The 26,650-nt window shown below is 43.6% G+C and overlaps 1 protein-coding gene across 1 annotated transcript in view; it reads left to right on the forward strand.

The window, feature by feature from the left end:
- Positions 1-337: 337 nt before the first annotated feature.
- Positions 338-26,650, forward strand: part of MAP3K21 (mitogen-activated protein kinase kinase kinase 21) — a 63,079-nt gene continuing 36,766 nt past the window's right edge. The window contains exons 1-2 of the mRNA XM_069572631.1: positions 338-2,420; positions 22,895-23,075. Coding sequence (XP_069428732.1) covers positions 1,601-2,420; positions 22,895-23,075 — 1,001 coding nt within the window. The 5' untranslated portion in view covers positions 338-1,600. The remainder of the gene's footprint in view (positions 2,421-22,894; positions 23,076-26,650) is intronic.

Consider the following 26,650-nt stretch of genomic DNA (forward strand, 5'->3'; position numbering starts at 1 on the left):
ATCTCAGCGGCGGTCCGTTTCAGGAGGACTAATTATGGTGTTCCCTTCCACAGACCTCATCACGGGTAAATCCTCAAAGATGCAAGGTTTTCTAACTTAATGAATGAAAAAATTTTAGAGAAGAAAGTACGTTTACACAAGAAAACCCCAAAGTTCCTATCTCTAGACCTAAAACGGTCCTTGCCCCCAAACATAAAAGCTTCCCTTTCCGACGCCGTTGGAAGGCGATCATTCGCTACGCGGAGTAAATGGAAGCGTGTGAAGGCCCTGCTTCCCAGGACATTTATGTACTCCGGTAAACGAGCAGCCAGCACATCGTCGAGGACTTAGCTTTCTGTGCACAGATTCTCTTGCTTTATTCGCCTTCCCTGGGCAATATGTAAGTTTACGGGCTCTAGCACCCAGTGGTTGCCAACGCCTCCTACACCCGAACCTGTGGGTTCCCAGGTCCTCTCCCGTTGGAGTCCACAGTACAGACGAAGGCGGGATTATCTGTCACCAAGGACGAGCGGCCGGGTCTTGCACACCAGTTCTCGTCGCCCCGTCAGTTCTGGGCTGCACGCCCAGGGAGCCGGTCTGCAGCCTCGCTCCATTTGTTCGGACCTGTCCCAGAACGCACCACAACTCTCAGTCCAATCTCTGTTCAGCTTAAGGCACCAGATCGTCTTCATCTGCTGCCACCGCGTTCCAGACAACAGTGGAGGACAGTATAGAGTCTCCGAGCCTAACCTTGGGCTTCATTTAAATTCTCCCGAAAACCTCTCGCAGCCCGGGGCTGGCTCCGTCTTCCCCGGACTCAAGGGTAAGGCGCACCCGAAGAGGTGGAGCGCGAGCCTCGGGGGCGGTGGGACCCAAATGGGTGGGGCCGGCCCAGGTGTGGTGGGGCCGGCCCTGGAGGTAGGGCGGCCCCTGGATGCGCGACGGGCCCTGGTGGGAGGGGGCCAGGCCTGGAGGGGGCGGGCCCAGGAGAAGGCGGACGCTGGGGGCGGAGCAGGCCCTGGGGGCGGGGCGGACACAGGGTGAGGGGCGGGTCCCGTGGGGTGGGGCGGGCCCTGGAGGTAGGGCGGCCCATGAATGCGCGACGGGCCCCGGTGCGGGGCGGGGCAGGCCCCGAGGGGGCGGGCCCAGGCGACGGCGGCTCCTGCAGGCGGGGTGGGCCCTGGTCGGAGCGGGGAAACAGGCCCGGAGGGGGCGGGCCCAGATGGCCGCGGACCGGGAGAGCCGGGCAGGCCCTGAGTACTGTGAAGGCTTTGGGGGCGGGACGGACCCGGGTAGGGAGGGCCGGGCCGGGAGGGGGTGGGCTCAGGCGGCTGCTAGGCCGAACGTGCCGCGGGCCGGCCGCAGGCCCAGCGCACCACCATGGAGAGGCAGGGCCGGCGGCCACGGGGACCGCCGCAGCAGCAGAGACAGCAGAGGAGGAACGGAGGCTGAAGACGGGGCCTCCGGGTAGTGGGCCAGTGAACCCTCGCCGTCCTTGAGCCCAGACTCCCGTTCCCTGCCTTTCTGGGCGCAGGCGGTGACCCCGCTGGACGATGCGCGCCCCCGGCCGCCCGGGAGGCTGAGCCCGCCGCCCGGTTCTCACCCTTCGCCACCACCCACCATGGCCTTGCCCGGCGCCGAGGGCGCGCCTGACCGGCCGGGATCCCCGGCCCGGGGCGCCCCCACCGGCTCCGCGTCGTCTTCGTCCGCCTCCTCCGGCGGCTCGCCCTCGGCAGGAGCTGGGCTGTGGGCCGCGCTCTACGACTACGAGGCGCGCGGCGAGGACGAGCTGAGCCTGCGCCGCGGCCAGCTGGTGGAGGTGCTGTCCCAGGACGCCGCCGTGTCGGGCGATGAGGGCTGGTGGGCCGGCCAGGTGCAGCGACGCCTCGGTATCTTCCCCGCCAACTACGTGGCGCCGTGCCGCCCGGCCGCCCACCCCGCGCCGCAGCCCGCCAGACCGCCGCCGCCGCGGCCCGGCTCGCCCGTGCACGTCGACTTCGAGCGGCTGGAACTAAAGGAGCTCATCGGCGCCGGCGGTTTCGGGCAGGTGTACCGCGCCACCTGGCAGGGCCAGGAGGTGGCGGTGAAGGCGGCGCGCTGCGACCCGGAGCAGGACGCGGCGGCGGCGGCCGAGAGCGTTCGGCGGGAGGCCCGGCTCTTCTCCATGCTGCGGCACCCCAACATCATCGAGCTGCGCGGCGTGTGCCTGCGGCAGCCGCACCTCTGCCTGGTGCTTGAGTTTGCCCGCGGCGGAGCGCTCAACCGCGCGCTGGCCGCCGCCAATGCGACCCCAGACCCCCGCGCGCCCTCCCCGCGCCGCGCGCGCCGCATCCCCCCGCACGTGCTGGTCAACTGGGCCGTGCAGATCGCGCGGGGCATGCTCTATCTGCACGAGGAGGCGGTGGTGCCCATTCTTCACCGGGACCTCAAGTCCAGCAACAGTGAGTGGGGACGGTGGGGCGGAGGGATGGGGGAGAGGAAGACTCAGCTGCGCCCGTCGCAATCCACCTGGATAGGCTAGTCGACCTCCGGACTCCCAAAAAGCCTCCTGCGCAGACTTTCCAGGGCTCAGAGGTCCATTTGCACCCTGGTTACTTGCGTTGGAGCAGGTGACACACCTTGCTTTGTTGCTTTTAGGTGCCTTTTTTTTTTTTTTTTTTAAATTCAGATCAGACTTGCCTGCAGACCACTCAGTTATCTGGACTTTCTGGAAACCTCATGGTGCTGTTTGGCCTTAAGGTACAATAAGTAGTTCGTTTGGATAGAACTTTGCCAACTGAGGCCTTTCTCAAAACACATGCCCCCTGACGCCCCCGTCTTGTCTAGTGGCCTTCATCAACCTGCCCTTTCCTTCAGCTTACAAGCACTGTATTGAGGTCTCTTCTCTCCCACTTTCAATATGGCTTCGTGTCCTTTAACGTCTCCAAAGTGTTTTCATTCAGATGTCTCTGCCCGTGAAGTATGATTTCATTATTGGTTCAGTGTCTTGGGTGTTAGGGAATTGTCTCCAGACCAGAAACACCGTTTTGTGCCATCATGCACATTTGGATTGATTTAAGAGCAAGTTCATTGTCCTTGTGCAGGTACTTGAAATCCAGAAAACCTGGCCTGTATCATTCACTTTGTTTATAAATCAAAGTGCATTTTACAGATGTCCATTAAGAACCGACAAGGGAACTCAGCCCAAATCCTATTAAATTTCATCATATAAAAGAGCTACTAGAATTAGCTTCGGTATTGAAGATCTCTTCACAGTCTTAAAATGAGGTGAAATCTCATGAGAGATTAAAGGATGCAGCCAGAACTGGCATTGGCCTACCACAGCTGCATGCGTTTCAACCTTGTAAAACCTGCTAGGACAGGAGCTGAGGCAAATGGAAACATTGCCCTTCTGCTGCACTGCAAGACAGGAGAGTGACAGGAAGAAAGGATATGTTTGTGGTATGTTTATGCAGACTTGTTCTCCTATTCAAAATCCTACAGCAATGTACCTGAAAATGACTAACGTAGCGTTTCAGAACTGTAAATAATATGAGTGTTGGTAACTACAAATAAACACTGGATTTTTTTCTTTTCTTTTTTTAAATCTCATGACTTCTGTTGGCCCCCACGTCTTACAATTTAGATTGCAGCTGCTTGAGTGACAGGAACAAATTCTAAGAAAATATGGGCTAGAACAGTGGCAGGGGTGGTGTGCACCCTCAGAATCCTGACAGAGGCCACATGAGGCCATTTACTTACTTTTGGACTGTGCTGCAGTAAAGACAGAGCACAATTTCAAATGTACTAATTTTGGTAACTGCTTAAGACCTGACACAGTCTCTGTTACCAATTCGAGCTTATTGCCTAAACTATGCTTTTACTGAAAGAAATGTTTAACCTGCTGCCAAAGAACATGACCTGTGTGTCCCAGAAGCCCTACCCCTAGTGAGCCCACAAGCCTTTGTCTGCTGAGAGTTTTCTGCAGAACCAGGTATTTTAAGGATGGCAGCAGCATCCTGCTCATTCTGGCTCTTGTAAGTTGCTGTAGTTCTGTGATAAACATGGAACCTGGCATCCTTCAAACTTACTCTGTTGCTGTATGTCAAATTGCCAACGCCAAGCAAACAGTTTGGGTTGGACTGATCCTTAAACCCAGAAATTAAAGGGTCTGTAACTCTTACTTTTGCATTATGCTTAGGCTGTTCAGTTGGGTTTTAATAACGCTTAAAGTCCATACGACCTGTTCACAAAGGCAGAGCATGTCTGCTAGTGGTGGTAAAAGCACAGAAGGGCAGGTTAACCCGTGTTCCAGTGTATAAATTAAAAAATTTAAAGTGCTAATCTATTAAATAGTGAAAAGAAACAGCATGACCTTGGAATAATAACATGGTTAAAAACTTTTTATTGACACCAGAAAAACTTGTACGGTGGAACAAGTAGCTTACTGTGTCTTGGGGAGATATTATGTAATCTGAAGGTGATTATAGGCTGCAATTTAGTTTTTGAAAGACTTTTCACCCTCAGAGTAAGTTGCCAAACTTCCTGGAGCATTTTAATTTCTGTAATTGTTAGGCAGAGTGGAATTATCGCACTTTTAAAACAACTTAATTGGCTAGGTCACTCGCCTAGCCAAATATTTGTTACGATATGACCACTTTTACAGTTTTTAACTTCTATGACATAAGCATTTTGAATAGGGCCTAAAAGGTGCAGAGCAGGGTCTAGCACATTGTCTTATCCTGGTATTATTTATTCAGTGAATTAATGCAGGTCCCTGGGAACCCTCTTGTGATATATGAAGCCATAACTCCTTGTTGAGATTTCTTTCAGTACAGCAGAGACTCTATTACAGTATGTTTTGTTTGACTCTATTGGCTATTTGCTAATAGTGGTAGTGAGTTAATGATAATGTAAACAAGGTTTTAAAAAATCAATATTGAAATTTAGTGTTACTCTTTAGTCTGCTCTTGTAACAGAGAGCCAGAATACAACTACTTGGACCTGAGCTAGTAGAAATTATTGCCTTAAAACAAATGTTTAAATTTATCAAACTAAGATATGGCTCTTGATATATTTTCTTTCTTTTCTCATCACTTTTTTTTTTTAAGTCCTGTCATATCATTCTGAGACAATGTTTGTTGAAATAAAAACCAATCTTGTGATGTACAAACAATTTTGTCCCTTTTTCAAGAGACAACAAAAGATTGAAAGTTGAGCCAAATGAGCAAGTTTTAAGCATCATTTATGTTGTTGAAATATGCTAGGCCCTGTCACTCCCAGATGCAAAGTAAATAGAAAATGCTTTGCTAAATCTGTGTACCACAACTAGAGAGCAATCCAAGGCAACCTTGGGTTACTGTGAAAAGGACCAGTTTTATATGCACTCAGAAAAGAGAAAAATCATTGTGAGCTGGAACTCATTTATTCAACAGAGTTTGAGGGCCTACCCTCTACCAGGGACTTCTAGCCCCCAGGGTACAGTGCGAAAGCAGATGGTAAACAGTGTTCCCCCAGCACCGAACTTAAGTCTCATAGGGAAGATGAATGGCTGCTCCTGCTGATGAATGGCAGTCATGCAAATATCAGTAAGTGCTGTCAAGAAAAGAAAGCATGATGAGGGGTGGAGAGTGAGGATGCTGATCAGACGGGGTGGTCCAGGGCAGCCACTCCGAGGAAGTGACACGGAGACCTGGAGGAGGAGGAATGAGTCAAGCAAAGGTCCAGGCAAAGGGCAGATGACGTAGACATGAGCCTGGATTGTTGGATGACTGGGAAGAAGGTGGGCCGGAGGGCTGGAGCAGAGAGTAGAAGAGAGATGTGGGCTGGGGGTGGTTTGCAGGCCCCTGGTCCACATGGGGTTTCCCTCTGAGCACCATCCATCAGTCCAAAGCCTCGGGGCATTTTGTGCAGAGGAGGGGCATGATCGAATGCCTGTGTCTGTAAGATTACTCTGAAAAGTGGACTAGGAATTGGCCTGAGTGAAGACTGGGGAAATTGTCCAGGCCAGGGAAAGCACTGGTTTGGCTGAGCAATGGAAGTGGTTTTCAGGGAAGTTACCAGGAAGGAGTGAAAAGAAAATAGTACAATATGTGAATTGCTGAGGAGGCTTTGAATGATTAGAATTTAGTCTTAAGTGTTTTGTTTGTTCTGACACAGTTCAGGATAGAAAGAAGATTGCCTAGCATAATTTATGGTTCCTTTTTTGCTAATGTTGCTTACTGTGTTCTACTTTTTTTTTTTTTAAGCAGAAAATAAACGTTGCATGAGAAACTGAGCCACAGACCTTGTAGCTGCTTATTTGTGTACTTTTTCTTTCAATGATTAGGTATCTTTTATCCTGATTTTTTTTTTTAGCCTCCTGGGAAAAATTATTATATATTATTATCTACAAGGACATCTACAGTCTATAAATAGACATAGTTATATTTATTATGAAATGCAATTTAGAGCTCTTACTAAAACTACAAAAGGAGTCTAAATTTTTTTCTTTTGCTTTTCTCATTAGTGCAGTGTAAATAAACGAGCTATTTGAGAAAATTATAGCCAGCGTGATCTCCAAATAAGGTGCTTAAAAAGCTCATAAGAGTGGTTTGGAGGAGCTATTAATTATGCTATTATCAGTTGAGAGACGTGCGTCTTCTCCCTTCTCTCGTCTGTTCTTTTACTCCAGACATGCAGCTTCATGCCATGGCCTCTTCCTATTCTAGGGGTTCAGGGAGATCAGTTCAGAGAGCCCAGTGGTGACAGAGAGCTGTCTGCTTCTGAAACAAAATTGACCAAAGATATGTCTTTGAAAGAATGGCAGTCAAAATGGGTCTTGATTTTGATCAGGTATGTCTTCCCCTTCCATTTTTATGCTTGCTTGTTGGAAAATAAATAGTCCACTTCTGATTTTTTTTTAACAGTTGTGAGTAATTTCGTGCTGATGATCATTTTATAGGTTTCCCTGGTGGCTCGGATGGTAAAGAATCCGCCTGCAGTGTGGGAGACCTGGGTTTGATCTCTGGGTTGGGAAGATCTCATGGAGGAGGGCATGGCAACCTACTCTAATATTCTGGCCTGGAGAATTCCATGGACTATATAGTCCATGGGGTCACAAAGAGTCAGACATGACTGAGTGACTTTAACTTTTCACATTATGCTCATATTATAATGTACATCTCAGATTGTTTTGTAGTCATTGTCAAGTGTATCAAAGTGTGGGGAGAGGAAAGCCGAGATAGGAGATCTCCTCCATCATTTCAGAAGGCTGTCTGTAAGTCCTGCTTTCCCACACTGGCATGTGAGGTTTGGACTGTTCTAGAACCTTGCAGTACCAAAAGGAGCCTTCGCTTTGAGGTCAGACTTGGGTTTGAATATTGGTGTTATCATCTACAAGCTGTGTGACCTTGGGCAAGTTATGTGACCTCGCTGAGCCTGACAGCCTTGATTTCTGATACTGTCTACTGAATTCCTCTCTTGGAGATGAACAGGAACCTGTAGGGGAAAAATCTAGTTTTTTTTTAAGCAGATGGCTTTTTTAGTGAACAGATAGGAGTCAGGTGTGCTAGAAGGAAAAGTAGACAGTGGCTTTTGTTGAGAAGGAGACTGGTGTTTAGCTTGTGGCCAGATGTTAGCATGGCCTTGAATGCCACACCAAGAGTTGTGGACTGTCTGACGGCAAAAGCAAGCCATGGACAGTTTTGAGGAGGAAAGTGCTCTGATCTGTAAGACAAATATCTACAAAGAAAAGTGTATAAGCTTAGAGTAACTTACTTTATGACTGTATCTATCAAGACCCACTATTATTAGTGGATCAGGAATAAAAAATAAAATACTTAGACGTCAGTTTGGCATACATTTGTTTATCACCTATGACCAGAACCTAATTTTTATAATCACTGTTTATTTAGTGAGCTAATATAGGGTACTTTCTCCCTCTGACTCACCAGAGTTGGAAAATAATGACCAGATTTACTATGTCAGGCTGATGATTTTAACTTGGAATTTCAGTGTGACTTCCCAAACTCTCTGTGGTACTGAGTGGCTCCCACAAGGTAGAAATACCCTGATGAAGGAATTTTAGGGGGCAGAAGAAGGGTTCCTGGGGAGGCTGGGAGAACTGTGATGGCTTCATTTTGGAGCCTAGAACTTATATTTGTACAACTGACCCCAAAGCAGCAAGAATTCAGTTAGCTCTGACTCCACTTCTCACAGTCCGTGGGCTCATGGCCTCAGACTTTCTGAACAGGGTCGTGTGAGGATCACTGAAGCAGGGCACACCTGGCGTCAGCACCCTTTCCCCTGTAGGTCTCTGCAGGCCGTATCGTTCCTGTTGCAGCTATTCAGCTTCCAGTTTGGCCCGTAGGATGTAGTTCCCTGACTTCTGTATATGTCAAGGTACTTAATAAACTGTAAGATGCACTCTAAATATAAGCTGGTGACTATACTAAGTGTTTAGAAACACTTTGAGTGCTTTAAATAGTTCCTAACTTGCTTGTGTGTGAACTCATTGATACCTAAAAGCTTTCCACAATTCTTCATAACCCGAGGACATTATTATTTCTGCAGAATATAGTGCCATGTTATCATACGTTCATTCGCTTTAGTTGGGGGTCAGAGTCTTCATCCTTTAATTGGCTCCGTTGATCCAGGCCAGCCAGCTGTACAAGGAAACAGTCTCGCGCTTTGTTCCGTAGGAATGCTGCCATCTGCACACTTTGGCCAGTCTTCTTGTAACTTGGCTTGAGAAGTTGAGGGTCAGGGAGAAGGCATGAAGTATTCAATTGCTGTTTTAACTGTTTCACTACGGAGTTCATTGGACTTCCCTGGTGGTTCAGACGGTAAAGAATCTACCTGCAATGTGGGAGACCTGTGTTTGATCCCAGGGTTGGGAAGATCCCCTGAAGGAGGGCTTCGCAACCCACTCCAGTATTCTTGCCCAGAGAATCCCTGTGGATAGAGGAGCCTGGTGGGCTACAGTCCATGGGGTCACAAAGAGTGGGACACGACAGCAACTAAGCACAGCAGCAGAATTCATTACTGGGACATTTTTTATGCTTTTTGAAAAAGCAAATCACATGCCATTTGGGGAGAGTGTCTTGACTACATATAGGAGGTTTGAGTTATTACTGGCTTAATTGACTTTTAAGAGTTACTTTGTTTCAGGTTGTCTGCAAATATTGACTCAAATAATATCAATTATATTACTTTCTGTTTACTAACATATTAATGTAGAATATTGCGGCGGATTCCTCCCTCTTGAGTTTGCTTTGTTCCCTACCTTGATAAAATACAGAAAATGTTCAGCCGATAGAAAGAGTGATGTGTGTGTTTCACACACAATGAAATGTAAGAAGTTTTCTCATTGAAACTGAATATTGTGTGTGTCTATGGTGTTGAGGGCCATATGAAGTTCTGATTTAGCTGATCACGTGCCTGGAGCTTGCAGAGGTCTCTCTCCTTGTATATAGTGGGCTGACTCACTCATCACAACACGGTCATTTAGTGACTGTGCACTGCATGCCAGGGATGCTTCAGGCTCTGGATAGTCAGTGGTGAGCAAAGTAGAGAACAAGTTCTTCCCCCTGTGGAATTTACACGCCAGTGGGCAGTGTGGACATTAGAGGGTAAATGGTGAAATAGTATGGTGAAGGGTACTAATTGCTTAGTGCATGAGCGCCAAGTCACTTCAGTCTTTGCAACCCTATGGGCTCTAGCCCTCCAGGTTCCTCTGTCCATGAAATTCTCCAGGCAGGAATACCGGAGTGGGTGGCTATGCCCTCCTCCAGGGGATCTTCCTGACCCAGGGATCGAACCCACGTTTCTTAGTCTCCTGCATTGGCAGATGGGTTCTTTACCATAAACACCACCTGAGAAGCCCAATTGCTTAGTAGAAAAACTAAAAGTTGAAAAGGAAGGTTAAAATCTTAGAGTGAGCAGTTCAAGATTAGCGTGTGGTTAAGAAAGGCCTTCCAGAAAAGGAAGCAAAACCTGAAGAAGTGGAAAGGCGGATCACCTGGAGAAACAAACTCTGGTTGAAGAACAGAAATCACTCCCCAGAGCAGGAGCCCGCTGTGACAGGAGAGGCCTGGAAGGGAATCATAGGGCACCCGGGAGAGAGGGGGTGGCCCCTGGAATGTTTTGGAACCAAGGCCTGGCTCTGAGTGATGTTGCAGCAGGTCACATGGTCTACAGTTTTGAGAACACATGAGGAACTAGGGTGGAAGTGATCACTTGGGAGTCAGTAACATGTCCATGGCATGAAAAGGCCTGAGAGTGGTTGACATTATCTGGGGACTGAGTGCCGATAGGAAAGACCAGAGGTCCGAGGGCTGAGTCCTGGGGGTCACCAGGGATTAGAGGCCCCGCAGAGAGGGAGGAACCAGAAAAAGGAGCAGCTGGTAAAGGAATGAACGTGAGAGGGTGTTGTGATACTTGGGGGCCAGAGAAGAACAGGGTTCAGGGGGGAACGATCAACTGCGTCAGTTGCAGCTGGTGGATCAGTATCCAAATAACTACTTTGCTATCGTTATTTCTAAAGCAGTCTGTGCTGTTTTAGGAGGAACAGGTGCACTGGTTTTTCATACTCAGCAGCTGGCTTAACATGAAAAGGTTCATCTTCCTGCTCCTTCTTCCCCTTATTGTAGTCACTTATTTAGCAACTGTTTATTGAATGTATAAAAATGGTAGTTGCTGTGCAGTAGAAATAAATGAATACAATGAGTTAGGTGCACATTCTATCCTCCAGGTGCTTATAATTTAATTAGAGATGAGACCAACAAATGAGATAAGACAGTGTGTTTAAGTGTAAGGGGAGTGGCACAACTTAAGTGCCTTAGCAATGCAGAGAACATCTAGAGAAGTCCTGAGGGAAGGCACCCACGGGGACACGGTATTTACATGGTATAATATGGGAGCAGGCAGAGACTGGCAAAGCTATTCGTTTTTGGTTTTCTGGTTTTTTACTAGAAGGGGAAATTGAGATTCCAAAGGCCGGTGGACCTGAAGGCCATCTCACAGTAGGTGCTGCAGCGAGAATCCAGGGCTGAGGCTGGGCTGCCTCCATGGGAAGTGGAGGCCAAGTGTGGTTTTGTGGAGGGTGCAAGGGGGAGGTGGTCCACACAGCTGGCACCAGGAGCAAGGAGACGCTAATGTAATGTCATGTTTTTTAGAAGTGGCCTTTACTTTTGGACTCTGTGGGAGAGGGAGAGGGTGGGATGATTTGGGAGGATGGCATTGAAACATGTATACTACCATGTAAGAAACAAATCGCTAGTCTAGGTTTGATACAGGATGCTTGGGGCTGGTGCACTGGGATGACCCAGAGAGACGATATAGGGAGGGTAGTGGGAGGGGGGTTCAGGGTTGGGAACTCATGTACACCTGTGGTGGATTCATGTCAATGTATGGCAAAACCAATACAGTATTGTAAAGTAAAAATATAAAATTAAAAAAAAATTTGTAATGAAAATGTAAAAATAAATAAATAAATAAATCTAAAGGCTAAAAAAAAAAAAAGAAGTGGCCTTTAATGTACAGCAGTTTTAGGGTGTAGGATTCCTTTTGAAAAGTCCAGGAAGAGCTGAAAAGACATGGAGATGAGATTGAGAAGGGACTTGAAGACCAAGATGAAGGCCTCCAGAGACCGGTGAGTGAATAAGTGCTACAGATGTGGGAATAGATGGAAGAAAGGTGAGTAAGTTATCATTTTTTCCCTGGAAATGAATGGCTGATTGTTTCCAGAATTGAAATTCACAGAGTAACATTACTGTCTTAGGCTGAGAGGTGGTGTTTTGCTAATATATTCTTTCACATTGGTGCTTTCCTCAATTGATTTCTTTCTAACAGACTTTCTTTTTTATATATAACATAGTCCTAGTTAAAGGTTAATTGAAATGAACCTATTTGACTCAAATGGAATTTGGACTGGCACTCCCATAAATGGTGAGGAAATAGAATGGATACATTGTAATTGCTTTAAGGAATATGTACATTATATACTATGATTCGGAAAATACCAAAGTGAAACTTCAAAGGAGCTGGAAAAAATCAAGTGCCTCATGGTTGAATAAGTAGACAAAACACAGGTTGTAAAGGCTGATTGTTCAACAATGGGGCTAACAGGGGTCAAAAATCTTTACTGAAGTCGCACAAAAAGGGGCTCAAACATTCGTCGCTGGGTTGCTAGCGAGAATTGACTACTTTCTGTGGCCCAGAAGTTGATGTGCCCGCTTCATGCATGGTTGTTCCTTGGGGTCCTCTTCCTGGTAGTGGGCAGGACGCAGAAGCACCGCCAGCCTGCCCTCCGCTGAAACCTGGCCAGGCGCCCAGTCACGTTACCTGTCGGGACACTGGCTATTTTTGGTTTCGGTCATTTTGCCCAAAAGATAAGGAATTTGAAGAATTCTGCTGAACACCTCTGAAATAGAATCCAGAACAATGGGCCTTTCATGGAACTCTAAACATTTGACATTCAGAGTGTTATTTTAACTTGTTTTCTGATAGTTCAAAGCTTCTGTGGAAACCTTGGGCTCCAGGTGGGGGCAGGTGTTTCAAAGCTGCCAACGCAGTGGCTGCTAATAGTGCATTCTGCCATGGCATTGCTTTAGAAATGCAATCCTCTCTAAATACTGAGTGTTTACTTCTCACTGGCATTCTGCCTTTATTTTACAGTTGCCTTTCTGAGGTTTTTTGCTTCTCAAGGGCTGCCAGGCATTACCTGGGGCCTGAGGATGTGGATTGGTTATAAGGCCCATTTTAATCAAGGCTTCCTCATGCCTTCCTGTTTGGATGTTTATCAGAAGGAAAAGATAAAATACGTGAAAGTGTCTTGGAAAACACAGTTATATAGAACTCCGAGCCAACTTGACCATTAATGTAGAGTCTTGAATGGTGTAAGAATATCATCGTTTAAAAGTGAAATCAGTGTGTATTGTGAGGGGAGAAACATCATACAGCTGATGAGGTAGCTGTGTGTGTGTGTTGGTCACTCAGCCGTGTCCGACTCTTTGCAACCCCACGGACTATAGCCTGCCAGGTTCCTCTGTGCATGGGATTCTCCAGGCAAGAATACTGGAGTGGATTGCCATCCCCTTCTCCAGAGGAACTTCCCAACCCAGGGATCAAACCCCGGTCTCCTGCATTGCAGGCAGATTCTTTACCGTTTGAGCCACAGGGAAGTCCCTGTAGCTCATTATCTATTTTTTGTTTCTGTGGTTCAAGTATACAGGGTTTTAAAGGATCAGATATTGATTTTTTCTTGACATTTATGAGGAATCAGCACTGAGAAATAAATATACCTTAAGCTGACATGGAAGAAAGGAAAATTCAAAAATCAACAAAGTGAAATTTCTGATTATTCTGATTATTATTCTAAAAATAGAATTATTATTCTATTTTTTGTTTCTGTGGTTCAAGTATACAGGGTTTTAAAGGATCAGATCTTGATTTTATTTCTTGATATTTATGAGGAATCAGCCCTGAGAAATAAATATACATTAACCTGACACAGAAGAAAGGAAAATTCAAAAATTAACAAAGTGAAATTTCTGATTATTCTACCAGTTATACTAATAACTGGTAGCATTATTAGTAACAAGGAAGACTGGCAAGAATTGTCTGTTTCTGTGGCCCAGAATTTGGTGTGCCCACTTTGTGCCCGGTTGCTTAGATGCATGCTCTTCAGATGGGATCTGAAGCCAGGCCCTGTATAGTAGCCGTATGATCTGGGTTACATTTCTAACTGTGACCTGGAAACTGTAAATTCCAGACTGTCACAGAATGGCATGAAGGTCCAATGAGATATGAAATGGAGACACCTCTACATAGAAGAGGATAGTTAGTGGTAGACAATATCCTAGAGAAGGCAATGGCACCCCACTCCAGTACTCTTGCCTGGAAAATTCCATTGACGGAGGAGCCTGGTAGGCTGCAGTCCATGGGGTCGTGAAGAGTTGGACACAACTGAGCGACTTCACTTTCACTTTTCACTTTCATGCATTGGAGAAGGAAATGGCAACCCATGCCAGTGTTCTTGCCTGGAGAATCCCAGGGACAGGGGAACCTTGTGGGCTTCCATCTATGGGGTTGCACAGAGTCGGACACGACTGAAGCGACTTAGCAGCAGCAGCAGCAGCAGACAATATCCTTATTATGACTGGTGATATTAATAATTGTCATTAATAAAAACTGTTGAGTGTTTGGTGTGTGAGGTACTGCCTTAGGTGATGTTGGGGGGATAGAAGGGGGTCCTTACTCTCTGCAAATTAGTTAGAAGTTCTAGGGGAAGGATCTTTACAGCACAACAGTATTTATTCAGATTTGGCAACTTACATAGTCAGTTCCCCTCAGCTAGCTCATGTTGCATTAACTCTGTGACTTCCATGACTGCCTAAATTGATGACACCAATGTGAATCCATTACAAAGTGAAATTTCAAGCCTTGCAAAAGGATAGGATTTCCTGACTTCCATGAAAGTGATTTTGAAGATTTGCTAAAAACGCTTTCAAATCCGTTGATAAAGGGTGTATGTGGGTATATGTATGTGTAATCCTTACGAAATGCTTGTTGTGTTTCAGACACCGTTCTGAGCACTGAATGTGTCTTCCTTTCTTCCTGCCTGCACTGTCATAATTCCCGTGACAGACAGGAATCAGAAGCACAGAGTCCAAACTGAGCAGTCTGCCCTGGCACGCATGCTTCTGTCGTGATGCCGCAGGGCTGCTGCTTAGATCATGTGATAATTATCCAATGGCAGGAAATCAGAAAGGAGGACAACAGGCTCCTGAATACAAGGAGATTTCCAAGGGATCAAGAAAGCACTTATGAAAAATTTATAACAGCTGTCAACTGAGTAATGCAGGCTGTAGTTAGGACCGTGGACACAGGGGTCAGACGGCTTGAATGGCATTGCTCCTTAGCTACGTGACCTTGGACGGATTATTCAGCATCTCTGTGTCTCAGTTTCCTTATCTATCAAGTACAGGTGATAAATAATATTCACATAGCACTGTGGTGGGGGTTATCTGATTAAAATACCGGTTAAGTGTACTGGACAGAATGTGCTCAGTCAACGCTGATTATTCCTATAACGTTTGGGAAAGTGCTTCCCCTTTTCCACAGATCAAACATGAAGAATGTCTCATGCTTCTTTCCAGTTTTGTTTGGATAATTTATTCTAAGAAATCTCCCATGCTTGTTCATTTTGTTCCTTTTAAGAGTTAGTGCCTGGTTTAAGCAGTGACAAAGATGTTGTTAAAGAGTAAAAGGCTTTTCCAAAAAAAAAATCAGTTAAATTTATTTATTTTAAAATGAAACAAAGGTGAATATTTTTAATGATAAAAGGTACAGTTTACAAAGAAGATAGACATCATAAATCATTAGACATTTAATAACAAAGAAAGATACATAAAACAAAAATCAAAAGAATTATAAGGAAAAAGAACAAAATACATAATCATAGTGAGACATATTAACATTTCTCTGAGAATATTTTATCAAGAAAAAATAAGAATAGGACCATCTTGAATGATGTCATTAATAATTTAAATATAATAGAGTAATATATTTAATTTATATTAATCTTGTATCCTGCACAAATATATTTAAAATTTTGTATCTCATATGTTGCTATTAGATGTCCATAGGACATTTAGAAAAACTGGCAAAAAGATTAAAATAGACTTTTTTCATGTTTTCAAGGTGAAACCTGAATAATAATTACCCCTGCACACACACAGACATACTCTCTATTAACTCTGAAATTTGGATTGCTGTTTGATTGGATTCACTGTGTTGCTCAATTCTTTTTCAGTATTAATTATCTTCTGATCATGAAGACCTGTCTCTTGCGATTTTTGTGAGGATTAAATGAAATAACACCTGTAAAGTACAAGGAATATAGGGAATATTGACAGTTACCAATGACTCTTATGGACTCTTATTATTTCTGTTAGATGGGAATTGGCATGGGCAAAGGATAAACATAAGAATGGGCATGCTTTGTTCATTTCACCCGTAAACTCAACGCACCTGTGCTGAATCAGGCAACGCAGAGTGGTTCCGTGCGGGTGAGCATGAGTGTACAAGTTTCTTACCATCTTTCTCCTCTCCTGCCATCCCTACCACACACACACTCTCTCCCCCCCTCACTCACACACTCACTCTTTCACGCTTACTATCTCAGAGCTCTCAGTAGTGGAGGCATCAAGTAAACGCAAACGCTGTGGTACCTGATGCCTCGCAGAGCTGTCACAGAAACACAGAGGCCACGTGAGTGGGGGGGATGTGATGGTTCCTGACCCAGGATATCTGGGAGATGTCACTGAGCAGATACTGTTTGGGTTGGAGGAGCAGCCAGCTTGGCTTGAGCAGAGGAAGCTTATCCGTAGAGGAACTGGGCATGATTTGAATGTAGCTTGCTGTGTGAATCTAGGGGCTGTGATTTCCCAGGTTTCAGAGTGTGGATATTATCTCTGAGTTATGGGGAATCATGGAATATTTTTAAATGCAGACTTACTAAGATATAATTTACATAGAGTAAAACTCACCCTCTGAGGGTTCACTTTGATGAGTTTTTTCTTTTTTCATGTACAAGTTTTTGTTTGAACACTTGTTTTTATTTCTTTGGGGTATGCACCTACCTAGGAGTGGAATTGCTAGGTCATATGATAATTCCATTATTCTATGTTTAATTTTTAAGAAACTACCAAATTGTTTTGCATGGCAGTGACACATTTTACATTCCCACCAGCACTGTATGTGGGTTCTAATTTCTCCATATTATTGCCAACACAGGGCTTTATTTCCTTTTTTCCTCTTTTATTTTTAATATAAAATTATTTATTTTAATTGGAGGTTAATTACTTTACAATATTGTATTGGTTTTGCCATACATCAACATGAATCTGCCACGGGTATACAAATGTTCCCCGTCCTGAACACCCCTCCCACGTCCCTCCCCGTACCATCCCTCTGGGTCATCCCAGTGCACCAGCCCCAAGCATCCAGTATCATGCATCGAACCTGGACTGCTGATTCGTTTCATATATGATAATATATGATAATATACATGTTTCAATGCCATTCTCCCAAATCATCCCACCCTCTCCCTCTCCCACAGAATCCAAAAGACTGTTCTATAGATCTGTGTCTCTTTCGCTGTCTCGCATACATGGTTATTGTTACCATCTTTCTAAATTCCATATATATGTGTTAGTATACTGTATTGGTGTTTTTCTTTCTGGCTTACTTCACTCTGTATAATAGGCTCCAGTTTCATCCACCTCATTAGAATTGATTCAAATGTTTTCTTTTTAATGGCTGAGTAATACTCCATTGTGTATATGTACCACAGCTTTCTTATCCATTCATCTGCTGATGGACATCTAGGTTGCTTCCATGTCCTGGCTATTATAAACAGTACTGTGATGAACATTGGGGTACACGTGTCTCTTTCAATTCTGGTTTCCTCGGTGTGTATGCCCAGCAGTGGGATTGCTGGGTCATAAGGCAGTTCTATTTGCAATTTTTTAAGGAATCTCCACATTGTTCTCCATAGTGGCTGTAGTAGTTTGCATTCCCACGAGCAGTGTAAGAGGGTTCCCTTTTCTCCACACCCTCTCCAGCATTTATTGCTTGTAGACTTTTGGATCGCAGCCATTCTGACTGGCGTGAAATGGTACCTCATTGTGGTTTTGATTTGCATTTCTCTGATAATGAGTGATGTTGAGCATCTTTTCATGTGTTTGTTAGCCATCTCTATGTCTTCTTTGCAGAACTGTCTGTTTAGTTCTTTGGCCCATGTTTTGATTGGGTTGTTCATTTTCCTGGAATTGAGCTGCAGGAGTTGCTTGTATATTTTTGAGATTAGTTGTTTGTCAGTTGCTTCATTTGCTATTATTTTCTCCCATTCAGAAGGCTCTCTTTTCACCTTGCTTATAGTTTCCTTTGTTGTGCAGAAGCTTTTAATTTTAATTAGATCCCATTTGTTTGTTTTTGCTTTTATTTCCAATATTCTGGGAGGTGGGTCATAGAGGATCCTGCTGTGATTTATGTCGGAGGGTGTTTTGCCTATGTTCTCCTCTAGGAGTTTCATAGTTTCTGGTCTTACATTTAGATCTTTAATCCATTTGAGTTTGTTTTTGTGTATGGTGTTAGAAAGTGTTCTAGTTTCATTCTTTTACAAATGGTTGACCAGTTTCCCCAGCACTACTTGTTAAAGAGATTGTCTTTTCTCCATTGTATATTCTTGCCTCCTTTGTCAAAGATAAGGTGTGCATAGGTGTGTGGGTTTATCTCTGGGCTTTCTATTTCGTTCCATTGATCTATATTTCTGTCTTGGTGCCAGTACCATACTGTCTTGATGACTGTAGCTTTGTAGTATAGCCTGAAGTCAGGCAGGTTGATTCCTCCAGTTCCATTCTTCTTTCTCAAAATTGCTTTGGCTATTCAAGGTTTTTTGTATTTCCATACAACTTGTGAAATTATTTGTTCTAGCTCTGTGAAAAAGACCATTGGTAGCTTGATAGGGATTGCATTGAATCTATAGATTGCTTTGGGTAGTATACTCATTTTCGCTGTATTGATTCTTCTGATCCATGAACATGGTATATTTCTCCATCTATTAGTGTCCTCTTTGATTTCTTTCACCAGTGTTTTATAGTTTTCTATATATAGGTCTTTTGTTTCTTTAGGTAGATATATTCCCAAGTATTTTATTCTTTTCGTTGCAATGGTGAATGGAATTATTTCCTTAATTTCTCTGGTTTCTCATTATTAGTGTATAGGAATGCAAGGGATTTTTATGTCCTGCAACTTTACTATATTCATTGATTAGCTCTAGTAATTTTCTGGTGGAGTCTTTAGGGTTTTCTTTTTTTTTTTTTTTTTTTTTTCTTTTCATTTCTTTTTTTTTTTTTTTTTTTTTTAAATCTTTAATTCTTACATGCGTTCCCAAACATGACCCCCCCTCCCACCTCCCTCCCCACAACATCTCTCTGGGTCATCCCCATGTACCAGCCCCAAGCATGCTGCACCCTACGTCAGACATGGACTGGCGATTCAATTCTTACATGATAGTATACATGTTAGAATTCCCATTCTCCCAAATCATCCCACCCTCTCCCTCTCCCTCTGAGACCAAAAGTCCGTTATACCCATCTGTGTCTTTTTTCCTGACTTGCATACAGGGTCGTCATTGCCATCTTCCTAAATTCCATATATATGTGTTAGTATACTGTATTGGTGTTTTTCTTTCTGGCTTACTTCACTCTGTATAATCGGCTCCAGTTTCATCCATCTCATCAGAACTGATTCAAATGAATTCTTTTTAACGGCTGAGTAATACTCCATTGTGTATATGTACCACAGCTTTCTTATCCATTCATCTGCTGATGGACATCTAGGTTGTTTCCATGTCCTGGCTATTATAAACAGTGCTGCGATGAACATTGGGGTACATGTGTCTCTTTCAATTCTGGTTTCCTCGGTGTGTATGCCCAGAAGTGGGATTGCTGGGTCATAAGGGAGTTCTATTTGCAATTTTTTAAGGAATCTCCACACTGTTCTCCATAGTGGCTGTACTAGTTTGCATTCCCACCAACAGTGTAGGAGGGTTCCCTTTTCTCCACACCCTCTCCAGCATTTATTGCTTGCAGATTTTTGGATCGCAGCCATTCTGACTGGTGTGAAGTGGTACCTCATTGTGGTTTTGATTTGCATTTCTCTAATAATGAGTGATGTTGAGCATCTTTTCATGTGTTTGTTAGCCATCCGTATGTCTTCTTTGGAGAAATGTCTATTTAGTTCTTTGGCCCATTTTTTGATTGGGTCGTTTATTTTTCTGGAGTTGAGCTGCATAAGTTGGTTGTATATTTTTGAGATTAGTTGTTTGTCAGTTGCTTCATTTGCTATTATTTTCTCCCATTCAGAAGGCTGTCTTTTCACCTTGCTTATATTTTCCTTTGTTGTGCAGAAGCTTTTAATTTTAATTAGATCCCATTTGTTTATTTTTGCTTTTATTTCCAGTATTCTGGGAGGTGGATCATAGAGGATCCTGCTGTGATTTATTTCTGAGAGTGTTTTGCCTATATTCTCCTCTAGGAGTTTTATAGTTTCTGATCTTACATTTAGATCTTTAATCCATTTTGAGTTTATTTTTGTGTACGGTGTTAGAAAGTGATCTAGTTTCATTCTTTTACAAGTGGTTGACCAGTTTTCCCAGCACCACTTGTTAAAGAGATTGTCTTTACTCCATTGTATATTCTTGCCTCCTTTGTCAAAGATAAGGTGTCCATATGTGTGTGGATTTATCTCTGGGCTTTCTATTTTGTTCCATTGATCTATATGTCTGTCTTTGTGCCAGTACCATACTGTCTTGATGACTGTGGCTTTGTAGTAGAGCCTGAAGTCAGGCAAGTTGATTCCTCCCGTTCCATTCTTCTTTCTCAAGATTGCTTTGGCTATTCGAGGCTTTTTGTATTTCCATACAAATCTTGAAATGCTTTGTTCTAGTTCTGTGAAAAATGTGGCTGGTAGCTTGACAGGGATTGCATTGAATTTGTAAATTGCTTTGGGTAGTATACTCATTTTCACTATATTGATTCTTCCGATCCATGAACATGGTATATTTCTCCATCTATTAGTGTCCTCTTTGATTTCTTTCATCAGTGTTTTATAGTTTTCTATATATAGGTCTTTAGTTTCTTTAGGTAGATATATTCCTAAGTATTTTATTCTTTTCGTTGCAATGGTAAATGGAATTGTTTTCTTAATTTCTTTTTCTACTTTCTCATTATTCGTGTATAGGAATGCAAGGGATTTCTGTGTGTTGATTTTATATCCTGCAACTTTACTATATTCATTGATGATCTCTAGTAATTTTCTGGTGGAGTCTTTAGGGTTTTCTATGTAGAGGATCATGTCAACTGCAAACAGTGAGAGTTTTGTATCTGTCAAAACTTTGAGTTTTGATAGATACATATAATCCTGTAACCACCACCACCACCACCAAAAGAGAGAATTTGCATACCTTGGAGAAACTCTCCCATGGAGTGCTGCCCTCAGACCTTTCCCTTCAGCCTCCGAATCTGCTGGTCTGATTTCTGTCCCTCTTCCAGGATGTCACACAGAATCACTGTATGAAACCCTTCATGTGGGGTTTCCTTCTCTTAGTGTAGTGGTTTTGAGAGTCATCGCTATTGTGACATGTATTGGTAGTTTATTCATGAGAGGCTTAAAAAGATGAAAGGATGCCACAGAGCTGTAGGAAGATGAATCTGCTTGGGGTGGTGTGTGGGTGACAGAGGAGAGGGCCAACATCTGGTCCAGAGAGAAGGACTGTAATTCAGCGTAAGATGGTGGCAGGGTAGTGGGGGAGGGGCACCTGCGGGGCATTCAGTTCAGTTCAGTCACTCAGTCATGTCCCACTCTTTGTGACCCCATGGACTGCAGCACGCCAGGCCTCTCTGTCCATCACCAACTCCCAGGATTTACTCAAACTCATGTCCATTGAGTCAGTGATGCCATCCAACCATCTCATCCTCTGTTGCCCTCTTCTCCTCCCATCTTCAGTCTTTCCCAACATCAGGGTCTTTACCAATGAGTCTATTCTTTGCATCAGAAGGCCAAACTGTTGGAGTTTCTGCTTCAGTATCAGTCCTTCCAATGAATATTCAGGACTGATTTCCTTTAGAATGGACTGGTTGGATCTCCTTGCAGCTCAAGGGACTCTTAAGAGTCTTCTCCAACACCACAGTTAACAAGCATCAATTCTTCTGTGCTCAGCTTTCTTTATAGTCCAGCTCTCACATCCATACATGACTACTGGAAAAACCATAGCCTTGACTAGATGGAACTTTGTTGGCAAAGTAATATCTCTGCATTTTATTATGCTGTCTAGTTTGGTCAGGGATTTTCTTCCAAGGAGCAAGTGTTTTTAATTTCACGGCTGTGGGGCATTAGGTTGAACTGGAATAAGTGAGCTGCAGGCTAGAAGGAGGGTTTTAAGGAAGGAGCAAGGAGGTAAGTTAGAAAACACAGTAGGTTTAAACCATCTGTTTTGTAGCAAATGGGAAGGAGTAGCATGGATACGCAGCTGCATCAGAGCCTCATGGAAAACAGTGGGACATTTCTGCTTGCTATAGGCAGAGAAATCTGCCAGGGGAGAGAGGAAACTAAGGCTCTGGGAGGGGCGGGGTGAACGGGTGCAGGTGGGCAGTGGTGGGAAGCAGGGTTGTTTCAGCTTCTGCTACCTGAGTGTGGCAAAGGGACGCGATGGAGAGGACTTAGCGTGCGCACACACACGTGAGCGCTCAGGGCAGCCCTGAGCTCAGCTCAGCTCCTGAAAGCTGCTCTGGTACACTCTGCATTTTGTCAGGGGACTGGGGAAACCAGCATCTGTATAATGTTTCTTAGAAAATTTTTACTTTTTGCTGTATTCTGATCTTTGGTAAAGCAATCCAACTTCATAAAATAACTTAATGGGTTAACATGTCTATTTGCATTTGGCAAACTTAAGATAATCTTTGATAATAATGATTTATGATAATACGCCGTCTACTTGCAATGCTCTAATACATTCAGTAGAAAACACTACATTTTTAGATTAGGAGCTAACTTCTTGGAAGAAAACCATGTATTATTTTCCTGTCACATGAACTTTCAGAGACTTCTGATTCTCCCTGTGATATCTCAGTTAAATGTTTCTTGCCCTTAGAAATCATTTGCTTTCTCATAAAGATGCTAAGCTGTATTGTGTCTGGATTTTTTTAAACGTGTGACTTCAGGCACAAATGACCCACTAAAGGCTATGAGAAGCATGATGTGTTAATAAGATAAAATGGTAAAATGCAGGTTTATTCTCTTCACAGCTGACTGCAGTGAAGATTGTATTTTAAAAGCCACTGAAAATTTATGAAAATATGCGAACACTCTCCCTTTGTTTCTCCCTTAGTTTTGCTACTCGAGAAGGTAGAGTATGATGACATCTGCAACAAGACACTGAAGATTACAGACTTTGGCTTGGCGAGAGAATGGCACAGGACTACCAGAATGAGCGCAGCAGGCACGTATGCCTGGATGGCCCCGGAAGTTATCAAGTCTTCTTTGTTTTCCAAGGGAAGCGACATCTGGAGGTAAGTTAGCACCATGCATTTTGCTCTTGCAGATGTTAGTGGAAACTGGTTGCTGCACTTCCATTAAATGAGTCCCAAGTGTTAGTTGCTTAGTCGTGTCCAACTTTTTGTGACCCCATGAACCATAGCCCACCAGGCTCCTCTGTCCATGGGATTCTGCAGGCAAGAATACTGGAGTGGGTTGCCATTTTCTTCTCCAGGGTATCTTCCTGACCCAGAGATCAAACCTGGGTCTTCTGCATTGCAGGCAAATTCTTTACCATGTGCGCCACCAGGGAAGCCCGAAATGAGTCCCAAAGTATTGAGCATTTCTGAGCATAACGAATAGTAAAGATGGTCCACAGTTTGTGGTTGTTCCACTTAAGAATTGTTTTGACTTTACAATGGTGCAAAAGTGGTAGGCACTTCCTAAAAACTGTACTTGGGATTTGGCATTTTGATCTTTCCCAGCCTAGTGACACATGGTCCAGTCCTCTCTTGTGAGGCCAGGCAAAGGCAGTGAGCTGCAGCTCCTGGTCAGCACCACCATCAGGAGGGGAAACAACCGATACACTTACAACCATTCTGAACCCAGACAACCACCCTGCTTTTCAGTTTGGTATCGTATGCAACCAACTACACAAGATATTCAACACAAGATCAGCTTTAGGCTTTGTGTTAGATGATTTTGCCCAACTCTAGGCTAATGTAAGTGTTCTGAGCACTTTTAGAAAGACTGGGCTAAGCTTGGTCTTCCCAGGTGGTGCCAGTAGTAAAGAACCCACTTGCCAGTGCAGGAGACAGAAGAGCTGTGGGTTTGATCCGTGGCTTAGGAAGATCCCCTGGAGGAGGGCATGGCAACCCACTCCAGTGTTCTTGCCTGCAGAACCCCATGGACAGAGGAGCCTGACGGGCTAAGTCCATAGGGTCACAAAGAGTCAGACATGATTGAAGCAACAGCACAGCACACACACGGGCTAACCGTCTATAACGTTAGGTGCGTTAAATGCATTTTCAGCTTTATGACATTTTCAGCTTACTATGGAGTTATCCAGATGTGACTCTGTTGTAAGCTGAGGAAGATCTGTATGAGCCTTTTTGAAGGTTTTGTGGTTTTGATCAAGATAGCTATAATCATGACGGAATGGGTAACTTGAGATTTTGATTGTCCTAGGACTTCCATTTGATAGGAGAATCTTATTAAATCAGAGCTTTGATTAAAACTAGTTATAGTTTGAGTTAACAGTAATAGCATTTTGTAAGACCTGTTGGTAAATAAACACAAATCTCACTTTAAGGAAAATTTTGATTCCTCATGACTCACACACAGAATGTTAGCATGGAAGGAGTTTGAAGAAAAAAATTTATATCAGCTCCTTCATTTTATAGATTGAATCATCTAAAGATTAAAGCTTCTGGTTTGGGAATGGAGAGCTAGACCAAAATGGGATCCCAAGTTATCCAGGTTATCTGAATTTTCCATTCAGCTTTGTCTCATTAGGGAGTGAAGACACCATCCATACCAGAACCACACAGAGAACAACAGAACAACTCTGTTTATACTTACAAGGCACCAGGAGCTTACTGGCCTTCATCTGAGGCTCATAGAATGCTGTGTGACTAGTATTAAAACTCCAGGGTTTTTTTTTTTAATTGTTGTTGTTTTAACAGCTTTATTGAGATATAATTCACACATCATACAAACTATTGAATTCGCCAGTTTAAACTGTGCAGTTTCATAGCTTTTAGTATATTAATAGAGTTGTGTACCTTCATCACCACAATTTAGAACATTTTCGTAATCCATAAAAGAAATCCTATTAAAGGTAGCCATCTCCCTCAAAACTTCATCCCTCCCAGCCCAAGGCAGTCATGAACCTATGTTTTGTATCTTCAGATTTGCTTATTCTGGACATTCTGTATAAATGGAATTATGTAATATGCAGTCCTCTGACTGGCTTTTCAGTTAGCATATTTTCAAGGTTCAGGTCATAGAATGTGTCAGACTTTCATTCTTATTTATTGTTAAATAATATTCTACTGGGTGGATAATACCACGTTTTCTTGTCCATTTATCAGTTGATGGCGTTGGGGTGTTTCCACTTATTGACTAATTCTGAATAATGCTGCTGTGAGCATCTGTGAAAAAGTTTTTGTGAGGACACGAGTTTTCCTTCTCTTGGATAGGAGTGAAATTGCTGGGCCACAGGGTAATTATGTAGTTAATCATTTGAGGAAGTGCCAGACTGCTTTCCACCAGTCCTCATTCCCACCAGCAGTATATAAATAAGGCCTTCTAATTTAATTGTTCTACTTATGAGTTTTAAGAAATTTATCACCTGTGCCAGGGGTTCTATAGCGTCTTTGGGCCATTTTGAGAAATACAAACGCTTGGGCCTCACCCCTTACTTAATGACTTATACTCTGCTGAGACTGAGCACATCTGTCTTTATAAAGTATTAGATGTGTTGTTCTTGACTTAATCACAATAATTTTCTGAACATATAATGCCAAAATACTTAAGTGAAGTAGGTGACTATTTTAAGAAATTATACTTCAAGACTCTGAAAACTCATAAAATGTACCATAAATCAGTTTTACATTCTGTATAATTACTTAACACTGTAACCATTTTACTGGTTGTATGCCTTTGAAAATAAACTATGTAATTATAACCTATACAAACGCTGTGCAATCTACATAAATGCTTTATAGCAACCTCATCGACTATAAACATAGAATCAAGAAGTAAGAGAAAAAGAATTTCTAAAATCAGTCACAGTCTGGGTCTTGAAGTCCAAACACTCATGGAGAGGAATTCCCTCAAAATCTGTTCTTTTCTCAGTTGTATAATATAAGCTTGGTTGTCTGATTTTCAGTAGAAGCATCTAATCAGAAGAGGGGAGAAGGATGCTAAGCTGGTAAAAAAGAAAAATTTTTAAAAAGGCAGTTGAGAACAGGGTAGGCGGCAGGAGCAAAAGACAGCCTGAAACGTATGAAAAAGGCCCGAGACTACTGGCCTGCGTAGCCACCTGGTGTGGAGCCAGACGTCCGCACACGCCTCCAGAATGCATCAGTATGTCACAGCACAGTCCTTGGTGTCAGAATGTGGAAGGCAGGGAAGGCTGTCCCTCTGAACTACACAGACCTTTGCCTGAGAACCTCCTTTGTAACATTCCCATAAAAATAATTGCATTCAAGAAGCATCGCCCTGGTCCGTGGGGCTGGTATTATATGTATGTACTAGTGTATTTAGTGATTGTCCTCTTTCTGCCTCTTACCTCCTTACCAGTTACTACCCTACAAGATAACTTTGGCAGATATTATCACTAAACTTTTACTGTGACTCCTGTGATTACCCCAGGTTCACACTGACAGATTTAGACATTTCCTCAGAATTGTAAAGCTAATGAATAGCATACTCTGATCCCTGGCTTAAGAGCCGTGTTCCTGCCACCACAGCCCTTAATCATTAGATCACTTGTGTTCTTAGCAGAGGGCTTTTTATACTATATCCCACTGAGTTTCAGAGAGCAGAAAAATATGCATTATGCTTTAGAAATTGTCCCATAGAAATAGTTCCCCCCCCCTTTTTT

This window comes from Ovis canadensis, chromosome 25 (assembly GCF_042477335.2).
Source record: "Ovis canadensis isolate MfBH-ARS-UI-01 breed Bighorn chromosome 25, ARS-UI_OviCan_v2, whole genome shotgun sequence".
Classification (NCBI taxonomy): Eukaryota; Metazoa; Chordata; class Mammalia; order Artiodactyla; family Bovidae; genus Ovis; species Ovis canadensis.